This window comes from Medicago sativa, chromosome 6, assembly GCF_051527215.1.
Source record: "Medicago sativa cultivar Bolivia chromosome 6, Bolivia_mono, whole genome shotgun sequence".
NCBI lineage: Eukaryota > Viridiplantae > Streptophyta > Magnoliopsida > Fabales > Fabaceae > Medicago > Medicago sativa.
The window spans coordinates 25,160,952-25,172,946 of record NC_140754.1 but is presented as its reverse complement, the minus strand read 5'-3'; the positions used below and the strand labels follow the sequence as shown (position 1 = coordinate 25,172,946).

The window sequence follows — 11,995 nt, the reverse complement described above, 5'->3', positions numbered from 1 at the left end:
TTTACAATTTCTTTCTTTCTCTCTCCTTTCAACTTCTGCATCTATGCCATGAAACTATCTCCATCCTCAATTTCTACTTCAATTGCATCTTCACTCCTGATAATTTTTGTTTGATATTTGTATGGAAATTTTTTATTCAAAATTTAAAACTGAATTTGGGTATTGATGAATTTTGGAAAGAATGAAACGGGTTTTGAGAATCAAATGTTTTTTTACTCATTCTTGTACAGGATTAATAACATAGATCTATGTTTACCTAAGTTTGATATTATTTTGGTTTAAGATTGTTATTTCAAAAAACAATTCAAAGATTTCTGCACACAACAACATTTCTCACATCACTTCACGCCAGAGATTCATATGCTAATTAATTAATTTTTATTGGCATCAAACTTATTTCTAATACTAATAACAATGTTAAGAAAATGTGTCAACCCTAACCCTAATCTTTTTGGCTCCAATTCATTCTGACCATTAGATGAATCTATGCTAACTCCACACAATCCATTTATTTCCAATAAACACTCTCTTTCAATTTTAAATCACAATTATATTCGTAACGTACTCACTTTCCACTTTCCAATTTCCAATAAACACAGTCTTCTCAATAAACACAGTCTTCTCTTCCACTTTCCAATAAGCTCTCTCTCTCTCTTTCCAATATTCTTCCACCACCGTACCTGGAACTCTCTCCCCATTGTCTCCCTCCGTCGTATCATCCTCCATGCCGTCAGTTGCGGCGATCACGTTACAATCGCCGCTGCCGTAGCACCTTCAACAAGATGACACTGAAGACTTCTCTTCATCAGCTTCATCCTTCGATAAATGGCAACCGGATCAAACCTCGAAACTGAATGTGAAATCGGAGAAGCTTTCCGATCTTCTGAACATGGCGGAGGTGGAGACAGAAGCGGAGGGCCGGAGGCGAAGAAGAAGGAAGAAGCCTTGGAGGAACTCAAAGCGTTCTCTTCCCCGCAACCTTCCCTGGTAACGTCGCAACCCTTCTTTCTCTCCCAAATACTATTTTTTCATTGCTCTTATATCAAGGTTTCGATTTTTATTCTCAGCACATAGGTTAGTTTCTTTAATTTCAATTGGATTTCTCTCAATCTTCTGTTTTGTTTGTTTATTTATTGTTTCATGATAGTCGAAATTCAAATCTTAATACCTGTTTCAATCTGAAAGTGAGAAGAAAATTCCAATTCAAATCTGCCACTCGAAACATTAGATTTTCCTCTCCAGGTAAATCATTATATTCACCTTTTTTTTGTTAATCATTCTATTAGGTTGATTTGCTATCTTCATCATAATTGAGATCATGTCATATAAATAAATTATAATTTTTAATTTATTTGTGATAATGATAGTATCTAATAGAGTAGGTGAGGACGTCGGCGATGATGGTGGTGACGGTGAGATTAACGGACGCGGTGGAGGCCGATGAGAGCGATTCCGGTGAAGGTGTATGCGTCAGCAATATAAGCTTCATTCTTCGCTCAATTTCAACATGTCTCTTTCCATGCGCTAGCAGCGGCGAGGGTGGAGGATTGCTGGAGACAAGGGCACAACCGCAAAAGTGAAGGTTATTGTTCCTTTCTCTCCTCTCTCACTCAAAAATACATTTGATGTTCTTTTTATTTTTAATTTCTCTGTTACTTTTTCTGGACAGGGCAGTGAGGGATCAGATCGTCATATTTTGTACGGCTGTCCAGATTCATCAGCCGCAATGGATGAAACCACCGGAATTTGTTCAATGTTGACGAGAGACCGGAGAACAGCCGAATCTACTGTTGCGACCTCGCTGACGAACCCTAGGTTTGAGGAATTAGGACTAAGACAAAAATATCTATATTGATGTGTGTAGATCTGTTTTGCTTTCAATTGATTTTTACCTCTTATTTTTTTTTTACATGATTTAGGTGATTTTTGCATTTGGTTGGTTTTTCGATGACTTCTTATTCTTCTTCTATCTTTAATTTTGGTTGGTTTCCTAGGTATATTGTTTCAAATGTGGCTGCTAAAGTGATTCATGAAACTTGAAAAACAAATGTTAAATCCCAAGAGATCAACACATTTCAAATGTAACTCAAATGCATTTTATTTTAAAGGTTTTAATGTTCTTTTTTAGTTTGTTTCAATTCAATACTCAGTTATGGTAGCAGAGGATTTTTCAAAAAAGTTTGAAGACTTGGCCTGTTTATTGTTTTGATTTCGTTTTTTTATAGCTTTTGTCTCATTATATTGTGTCTTTTTTGCTGGGTATTTTATTTTAAGAATTTGAGGCAGAAGAAATGAACGTGCAAAATGAGTGAGCGTACAATTACAAAACTATTTTGGGTTGAATTTCTTAGTTAGAGTTCTTCAATGCTAAGAGTATCTTTATGGTAATGAGATTTATTAAGTTGTTTACTCAAACATGTCCTACACATCTTTCTATTACTGTTATTGTACTATGTCGGAATACTCATCTGTGTAAATTCCAAAAGTTTAAACAGATTGATGTATGCAAAATGTAAATTATCATAAAGTATAATCTAATTGATGAGTAGTGATATTCCATTGCAGGATTGAAAGATGGGTCAAGCACTAGGATGCGTTCAAGTTGATCAGTCCAATGTTGCTATCAAAGAGCACTTTGGAAATTTTGCCGATGTTTTTGAACCTGGATGCCATTGTTTGCCTTGGTGTCTTCGTTACCATATTGTTGGTGGATTGTCGCTTCGTGTCCAGCAACCTGATGTGAAATGCGAAACAAAAACCAAGGTCCTTGATTCTTCCTTTATTACTCCACCTACTCAGCTTCGTGATTCTATTGTTTAGTTTGTGTTGTGTGATAAGAAAGTGTTCTGGTTCTTTTGTTAATAAGCTTCATAATGAATTTGTTTAAAATCTTGAAAACATTCTGTTCTAAATATTGCGAACAATGATTTTAAAAGTAACAGTTTTCAAACAAGGATTATCAATGTGTCTCTAATTTTATCATATTTTTATAACTTACCTAAAGAATTCTATTGATGATATATTGTTACCAACTATTTTGATCACTGAAATGGTTTAAGTTCTATGTAATTTGAGGTTCAATTTTGGATACTCATCTATTCTTTTTTCTTCCCTACAGCTTTAACTTTTGTCTTGATTTATTCTTTTTATTCTTATACAATTTATCTTTATTAATTAAGTTTTATATCCAAAAACCTTCAAAATGAATGTGTACAATATATGAGATTAGTTTTGATATGATTCAACGACAAAAAACTGTACATGAAATTAAGAATGTGATATACTAAATGTTTATAGAAACTAGAATGTGTATAGAGACATGTTTCAGACTTGGAGGTTAGGGGATTGAGCTATGCTAGACTTTTAGAGGGAGATAAATATAAATATCTTTAAAGGAAAATCTGGAGTGAGCTTAATTTGGAGTTTGGATAGAGTTATTGATGACTACTAATTGAGTTATACAGGGAGTTTGCAACCTTTTGGTTCCATAATGCAGTGAAGAAAAGATGAAAATATGGCTGAAAGTTTGTTGGCCAACAAGTGAACTCATATTTTTATTTGTGCACTTTATACTTTAAGACTGACTTTTGTTCATTATTATTTGTTTTTTTCATTTGATTTAGATTATAAATGAGTTTCTTTTAAATTTTTACCTGCATAACAATGTGTTGGCTCATTTAGAACCTAAAATAGCCTTAGGTAGCATACAATGCAATTTAGTTTTTTAAATGATACTATGATAGTATGAATGCTATATCATGATATTGGAACAAATCTAAACTCAACTGTATTATTTTTTAAAAAGAATTTACATATAAACCTTAGACATGAACCAAAAATGTATGATGCATTTGAATCTTATAGCAACTCAGAAAGTTATTTAGCATGGTCTTTCATGTTGAGAATGTGTCTTGGTAGTTATGCATCTCATTTAGAAATTGCTTTATAGTGTTGGTAGTTGTAGTTTGTTTTTAGATTGTATTAGAATTAAGAAGACTAAAGTTTATTTGTTGGGACATGATTATTGGAGAACCTTGAACAGATTTGGAATGGACATTTGCAAATCTCATGAGGAAGGTCAAGATGAAATAAGAAGAATTTTCAGGTATGAATTGGAATAAAATGAAATATTGTGAATCAAATTAACTAATTGAAGTGTGTATAGTTAATGAAACTTAAATATTACTACTCTTTTTTTGATACATCTAATTTTTTTTATCTAATATGAAATTATTTTCGTTTTTTTATATTCTGTTAGAAAGGAATTTTTTTCAATTCATAGGTAACCTCTTCCTTGAGTTCCAACCCCTTAACTTATATAAACTAAAATAATATCATGATCTTGGATTGTTGTGAACAATGAGGTATCATGGCCTCTATGATGTAATTAATGTCATGTTAGACTTTCCGGAAAAGAGAGGTTGATGGAATTGGTTGTATAAATTCGTATCTGCAAATCATCATCTCCATGTTATTTACTATTTGTTTCTTCTCCATCTGTATTTTTGGATCTAATTAATCAGGATATATGTTATGTTGGTGTGTAAGGCTAATTTGGCACAGTCAATTGAGAAGAGAGAGTTCATACTTTGATGAAGTTGAGAGAGCTATTGAAAGTTATGCAATGAACTTAGAGGGTCGTCATACTTTGAATTTAGGATTACGACTAAGTTCATTATACTACATTTTGTGCTTTTCATGAATTTAGGATTGCAGTGAAGTTCATTATACTACATGGTTTTGCTAATCCAATGCTATTTTTGAAATCCTTTTTAATGTGTTATTCTTGAACAATACAAGATCTATTGATAATTGGACTAATCACGCATATGGTCACTTCAAATTAGTTGCAAATTATATTGTCATGTCTGCCCAAGTGGGTTAATATCAATCTAACTTCTAATGTGGTTTCTAGAGAAATTTATCGTAATTTGTAATAGATAATGTTGACAATGGGGGCAGATTTCAAATTGAAATATGTTAATGTTAAGTTATATATGTTTAATATAAACACTAATACCTTCCATCTGCTTATATTTTTGAACGTTTGCAGGTGATTTGGAATGTAAGTTAGTAGATATTGCTGTCATTATTGTTATATGACCCTTTCGGAATGACACGGATTGGACATTGATTTCGTGAGATGGAAAATGCGATAGGATATGCTTTCAGAATGATTGCATATGTATAATATTTCCAAGTGTATTTCAACTTATGGATTATGAACAACTTTTATAAAAAAGTCACATTAAGACCCATTCATATTTCATGAGATTGTGAATTGTTTTGTAATAATTCCGTGTGACAAAGGGCGATCCTTAATTTTATTTGTTACTATATAAGACTGGCTTGAAACTATTTACCAACAATGTACATATATTATGTGTTATATTCTACTATATTTTAATCCACACTATAAATGGTCGTGCGTCAGCACGACCCTAATCCTAATGATTTTGGCTCCAAATGGTTCTGGCCGTTAGATCAATCTGTGTTGATCTACACACAATCTTGAGATTATGTGGCAACCTTAATCCTCTAATTGTTGGGCGCCAAACATTTATCACGTATGCATCTTTCCAATGCAAAAATTTAAAAGCTCAATTTTTGTTCAATTTTCAAGAAGAAATCACAAGTAAGTTCTCTTCTTCTTATTTACATGCAATGTAGTTTGGTTAGGTATTTTGATTTCTTACTATATCCTACTCGGATTGGTACTATATTGTTTATAATCAAGACTATAAATGCCCGTGCGATAGCACGGGTAGATGAACTAGTAGTTGTATAATCGTCAACATTTGGTCGATAAAATAGATTTGATCTTCCCTGGCCAATGGTGTAATGGAATTGGAAATTTAATTTTAAGTGGTTGGTGAATTGTATACCTCTATTCTACCTTTGGCCTTTGCTATTAAACCCAATAAAAAAACATAAAACATCAATAATCTTCATTCAATTTCATCATCGTATGTCCGATTTTTATTTAGGCTGGTTATCATCACCGGTTCAGGAAAAAGGATGCAAATGAGAAAGAAATAGAGGTGGGATTGTGTGTGGAAAGGAATGTTCTCATATATTTTTCTTAAACAATCTTCACCATTGATTCAATCAAATGGTGTTTTTGTCGTGCTTCACCGGTGAGGGACTTAATTGAACCCTCACCCTAGAATCCACCCAAAATAATAATATGATAATGATTTATCATATAGTAAATAAATCGTTATCAACACGAATACGCACAAAAGCTAACAAGACATTCTCAAATGGCCAAACTAGTGATTGAACAATCATCTAGAAGGGTGAGGGCGATTGCGAAGGGAAACCACGTGATAGTGACCCAAATTTGTACTCATTAGTGAACACCTCACTCATCGTTGAATCATGTTATTATTATGAATTATTAATTAATAGCATCTAGAACTAGGAGAGTTAAATAAATGATTCATATGAAGATTTGGTTTTTTCCTTTTCTTTTTCCTTTAGTGTTTTCTTGTGATACTTTAGTTCAAATAAGTTGTTGTTTTGTTCGTTGTCTTAATACAAGTTGTTTGGTTTTCCGTGTTATAACATGTTCGTATGATTTCGATTGTTAAATAAACTTTGATCCATTAAAAATTTAAATTATGATTTCAGCATCAACGTTATACAAATCTAAGGGCATAAACATTACATTCACTTTAGTTCTGTCACATTTATAAAAATATTTTACTATTTTATGCTATTAACTTAAATGTTGAGTTTTTTAGTAGATTCATCCTTTTTAGCTTTAGGAAAAACGGAAAAGAATGTCTCACATTTAATTTGATTAACAACGAACTAACACATTTAGTTGGAGCAAAATGAAATAATTTTCAATGGAAAAGTTGTTAACTTCTCAAAGGTGGTGGATCACATTGAGTGATATTGTCTTGATCTTTGTTTATTTGTAGGAAGAGTGGATTTGGATCGTCTCATTTCCTTCATTCTTTCATTTTCCCTTCTTTACCAAATTGTATTTTCTCTCTCTAAATTTTAGAGAAAACATCAAGAGAGATATTGTTAGTCTTGATAAAACTATGGTAATTTAAGATTTGGCATTACTTAAATTTTATTTCCCTGTTTTTACATAAAAATTGGTATTTAAGTCCCTTTAGAGATAAATCAACAACATCTATACATATAAAATAGAAATTTAAATTAAATAAAATGTTTGTAGTAACTAAATTTAGAAATTCTCCTCTCAAAAAAAAAAAATTAACAATTCTAAATTTTTTGATTTATGACAAAAGCCCTATTGCGTTGAAAGAAACTAGCGCATGCACCTATCAAATGTCTTTATAACTTTTTATCATTTAAGTATAAAAGATAAAATTTGCTTTTTTAGTAAAAATAAAAAAATATAATTACCCAAAAAATACTAAATTCCAGCAACACGAAGAAAAGCAACCGACAACCATCATCTGCAAGAAGAATTCTATGATAGCAAGCATAAATTTCTTCAACTTTTAGTCCTCCAAAAGTTTTTCATCTTCACTTTTGTTCCCTCTATTGAGATATGCGTAATAATAGTATCATTGACTGATATATTATCTCCTTATTTATATTATCTTTATTTCCTTGTAAATATCTCTTATATAATTAGGACAGATTTACTCCCTATGATCATGGGATTTACTTTGTACATATTCTTATTATAAATACAAAAGGCTGAGAGCTAATCTCTCATGTTATTCAGCACCAGAAAACCTTGTTCTCAACTTGGCATCAGAGCTCTCGATCTGTGGGCCTGAGAGCAAAAATCTAAAATCTCAAAACCCTAGCCGTCAAGTCACAAACCTAGTTGTCCCGTCGGTTGATCTATACCGCCGGCCCTAGGTATCATACCGCCTCTGATATTAAATCCTTCTTTGGCTCAATTTGGTCGGTAGGTTCCACTTTTTCGCTGTTTTTTGGTGATCTGTGAACAGTTTTTTGCACTGTTCCGAATCTGTCCTTTGTCCCATTTACACCCACGTGCTGTCAAAGATGACTTCAACACCAGATACGGCTGGATCCTCTGTTAAGAGTCTTGCGTCCTATGTTTTCTCCGGCAATCCCTCTATAACGTCGGAGAAACTAAATGGTGATAATTATCTCAATTGGTCAGCTACTGTTAACATGTGGTTTCTTGGACGAAAGCTCGCAAATCACCTCACTAAGCAGTCATCCGAAATTGAAAAAGATCTGCGTGATGAATGGGAGCAAGCTGATTGTCAATTAGTCTCTCTTTTGTGGCAAACCATTGAGCCCTCCTTGCTGGTCCATTATCGCTCGTACACCACTTGTTATGATATTTGGCAGAAACTAAGAATGTCTATTCTAATGATATCCAACGTCTTTATGGTGTGATTCATAATCTAGCCACCCTGCAGATGACAGAAGATGACATCAAAACTTATGCTAATAAAGCTCAATCAGCCGTAACTGAGTTCAAGCTCCTTGTGACCGACAACGACCGAAAGAAGATGCTTGAGAAATTGGATAATGTTTGCATAGTTTATGTCCTTCATGGTCTTCATGAAAAGTATGAGTCAGTCAGGAGAACATTCTTTCTGCATCAGATTTTCCCTCGGTAGAGGATCTCATCAGGCGCCTCACACGTCTTCCTGATCTGAAAGGATCGGGGGGGAACAGGTCTCAAACTGACTTGGAATCTTCTGCTTTTGTTTCAAATCTTGCAGGTCGTGGAGGACGCGGCCGTGGTCGTATGGGAGGCCGTGGAGGTCGTGGTGGTGGCTGTCCTCAATGTACTTATTGTAAACGCTTTGGTCATTATGAAGATCAGTGTTACTCCATTATTGGCTTCCCAGAAAAATCGGTGAATGTGGCTCGGTCTATTGATAATGGAAACTCCAAAAACAATGTCATATCTGATGAGGAGTACAAGTCATACCTGCAGTTTAAGGCTTCACAAGCCTCATCATCGGCAACAGTTGCTCACACTGGTAATTTTACAGTCTGTCTCTCCCAATCATCATTTGTTGGCCCTTGGATTTTGCACTCTGGAGCTTCTGATCATGTGGCTGGTAATCCATCTCTTTTATCAAAAATAACCCAACCTAAAATCCCACATCATATCACCGTTGCAGACGGCTCTAAAGCTAAAGCAAGTGGTGTCGGTCAAGCCACTCCTCTCCCATCTTTAAATATTGACAATGTTCTTTTTGTTTCCAACTGTCCATTCAATTTGATTTCTGTTAGCCGTTTAACCAAGAGTCTTAATTGCTCTATAACTTTCATTTCTGATTCTTTTGTTATACAGGATCGGAGTACGAAGCAGATGATTGGTACAGGCTATGAGTCACATGGACTTTACTACCTTCAGTCTTCATCTACAATTGCATCCTCTTCTACTACAGAGTCTCCAAGTCTTCTTCATCGTCGTTTAGGTCATCCATGTCGTTCATTCTGATGTATGGGGGCCAAGTCGAGTCACTTCCGTTGTAGGACATAGATATTTTGTTACTTTTATTGATGAGTTTTCTAGATGCACATGGATCTTCCTGCTTAAGGATAGATCAGAACTATTAAGTGTATTTCAAAATTTCTTTAAGGAAATTCAAAATCAGTTTGGTTGTTCTATTCGCATTTTGCGCAGTGATAATGTAAAAGAGTATTTTTCAACATCTTTTAATTCTTTTATGTCTCAAAACGGAGTGATACATCAGTCATCTTGTCCCCATACCCCACAACAAAATGGCATCGCTGAACTTAAACACCGTCATATAATTGAAACAGCACGTACCTTGCTTATTAATGCCAATGTTCCTTTGAAATTTTGGGGTGATGCTGTCCTCACTGCAGGATCCTTGATTAATAGAATGCCATCATCTGCAATCCAAAACAAGGTTCCCCATTCCATATTGTTCCCTGATGAACCTTTGTTTCGTATTGCTCCTCGGGTTTTTGGATCCACTTGCTTTCTTCATGATCTTACTCCAGGTTTAGATAAATTGTTTGCTCGTGCAATTAAATGTGTCTTTCTAGGCTATTCAAGAGTTCAAAAAGGATATCGGTGCTATTGTCCCTCCACACATCGCTTCTACATGTCTGCTGATGTCACATTCTTTGAGGATACACCTTTCTTTGCGTCTTCCATTGAGTCTGAGTCTATCTCTCAAGTATTACCAATTCCTTTCCTTATCCCGGTAATTCCATCCACGTCTGTCATTGATCAGTCAACTCCATCCTCTTCTACGGAACCCCCTAGTCCTCCTCCACCTCCACCTCCACCTCCTCCACTGCAAATTTATCAGCGTCGTCCACGTCTCCCTCCTGCCGATCCACAATCTACAGAAAGTCCAAGTGACTCATCTCCTATCCCAATCTCGTCTTCTACTTCAGATCCGCCGACATTGTCAGATGACCTTCCTGTTACTTTGCGTAAAGGTACACGTTCCACCCGTAATCCTCATCCCATTTATAATTTCCTAAGTCATCATCGTTTATCACCTACACACTTCTCTTTCTTCTGTCACTATTCCTAAGTCTCCACAGGAAGCTCTTTCACATCCAGGTTGGCGACATGCTATGATTGATGAGATGACAGCCTTGGAATCTAATCAGACATGGACTCTTGTGCCTCCTCCTTCTGGAAAATCTATTGTTGGATGTCGTTGGGTTTATACTGTTAAAGTTGGTCCAGATGGGAGGATTGACCGATTGAAAGCTCATTTGGTGGCTAAAGGATACACTCAGGTGTTTGGCCTAGATTATAGTGCTACCTTCTCTCCTGTGGCTAAAATGGCTTCTGTTCGCCTCTTTCTTTCTATGGCTGCCATGCGACATTGGCCATTATATCAGTTGGATATAAAATATGCATTTCTTCATGGAGATTTAGAGGAAGAAGTATATCTGGAGCAACCTCCTGGTTTTGTTGCTCAGGGGGAGTGTCGTGGGTATGTTTGTCGTCTTCATAAGGCCTTGTATGGTCTCAAACAATCCCCTCGAGCATGGTTTGGGAGATTCAGTAATGTTGTTCAACAATATGGCATGATTCGAAGTGAAGCCGACCACTCAGTGTTTTATAAATGCTCATCCAACAAATATATCTATTTGGTCGTGTATGTTGATGATATTGTTATTACAGGTGATGATTATGATGGGATTGCAGGACTTAAACAACATCTAGTCCAACACTTTTAGGTTAAAGATCTAGGTCGGTTGCGTTATTTTCTCGGTATTGAGGTGGCTCAATCTAAGGCAGGAGTTTCTATTTCCCAGAGAAAGTATGCTCTAGATATCTTGGAAGAAACAGGTATGCTTGATTGCAAGCCGATTGATACTCCTATGGACCCAAATGTCAAGCTGCTACCTGATCAAGGGGAGACCTTTTCAGATCCAGGAAGGTACAAGAGGTTAGTTGGGAAGCTGAATTATTTGACCATGACAAGACCTGATATTTCATATGCAGTCAGTGTTGTTAGTCAATTCTTGAATTCCCCTTGTGATATTCATTGGGATGCTGTGGTTAGAATTCTAAGATATATCAAGAGAGCCCCTGGAAAAGGTCTTGTTTATGCAGACAGAGGTCATTCAGATATTGTTGCGTATACAGACGCAGATTGGGCTGGAAGTCCGTCTGACAGAAGGTCCACATCTGGATATTGTGTTCTCATTGGAGGCAATTTGATTTCATGGAAAAGTAAGAAGCAAAATGTCGTTGCTAGATCAAGTGCAGAGGCAGAATATAGAGCTATGGCACTTACTACATGTGAGCTCATATGGATCAAGCATCTTCTCCAAGAGCTTCACTTCAGCAAAATAGGCACTATGAATATCATTTGTGACAATCAAGCAGCCCTACACATTGCCTCTAATCCAGTCTTTCATGAGCTAACTAAGCATATTGAGATCGATTGTCATTTTATTCGTGAGAAAATTATGTCCGGTGAAATTGCTACTTCTTTTGTTGGTTCTAATGATCAACTAGCCGATATCTTCACGAAGTCTCTTCGAGGACCAAGGATCACTTACA

At 35.4% G+C, this 11,995-nt stretch overlaps 1 protein-coding gene across 36 annotated transcripts; it reads left to right on the top strand.

The window, feature by feature from the left end:
- The first annotated feature begins 386 nt into the window (after positions 1–386).
- LOC146914141 (uncharacterized) lies at positions 387–5,399 on the top strand. 36 transcript variants are annotated; one of them, XR_015013931.1, is made up of 8 exons: positions 387–987; positions 1,148–1,242; positions 1,383–1,582; positions 1,670–1,815; positions 1,995–2,081; positions 2,566–2,763; positions 4,043–4,105; positions 5,054–5,399. XR_015013931.1 is itself a non-coding variant. In XM_085717057.1 (5 exons), the coding sequence occupies exons 1-4, from the start codon at positions 826–828 to the stop codon at positions 2,038–2,040; spliced, it is 543 nt and encodes a 180-aa protein (XP_085573183.1). In that variant the 5' UTR covers positions 693–825; the 3' UTR covers positions 2,041–2,081; positions 2,566–2,703. The 36 variants fall into 36 exon arrangements, 5 of the variants coding, with proteins under 5 accessions (XP_085573183.1, XP_085573184.1, XP_085573185.1 ...); XR_015013926.1 differs by having other exon boundaries at positions 568–987; positions 1,368–1,582; XR_015013924.1 differs by having other exon boundaries at positions 568–987; positions 1,368–1,582; positions 1,670–1,856.
- The last annotated feature ends 6,596 nt before the right edge of the window (positions 5,400–11,995 follow it).

Bases quoted from the DNA above. Each gene is read 5' to 3' on its own strand.
- LOC146914141 (XM_085717057.1), top strand. From the start codon at position 826: ATGGCAACCGGATCAAACCTCGAAACTGAATGTGAAATCGGAGAAGCT. The intron at 988-1,382 runs GTAACGTCGCAA...CTAATAGAGTAG, and splicing joins CTTCCCCGCAACCTTCCCTG to GTGAGGACGTCGGCGATGAT. The intron at 1,816-1,994 runs GTTTGAGGAATT...TTGGTTTCCTAG, and splicing joins ACCTCGCTGACGAACCCTAG to GTATATTGTTTCAAATGTGG.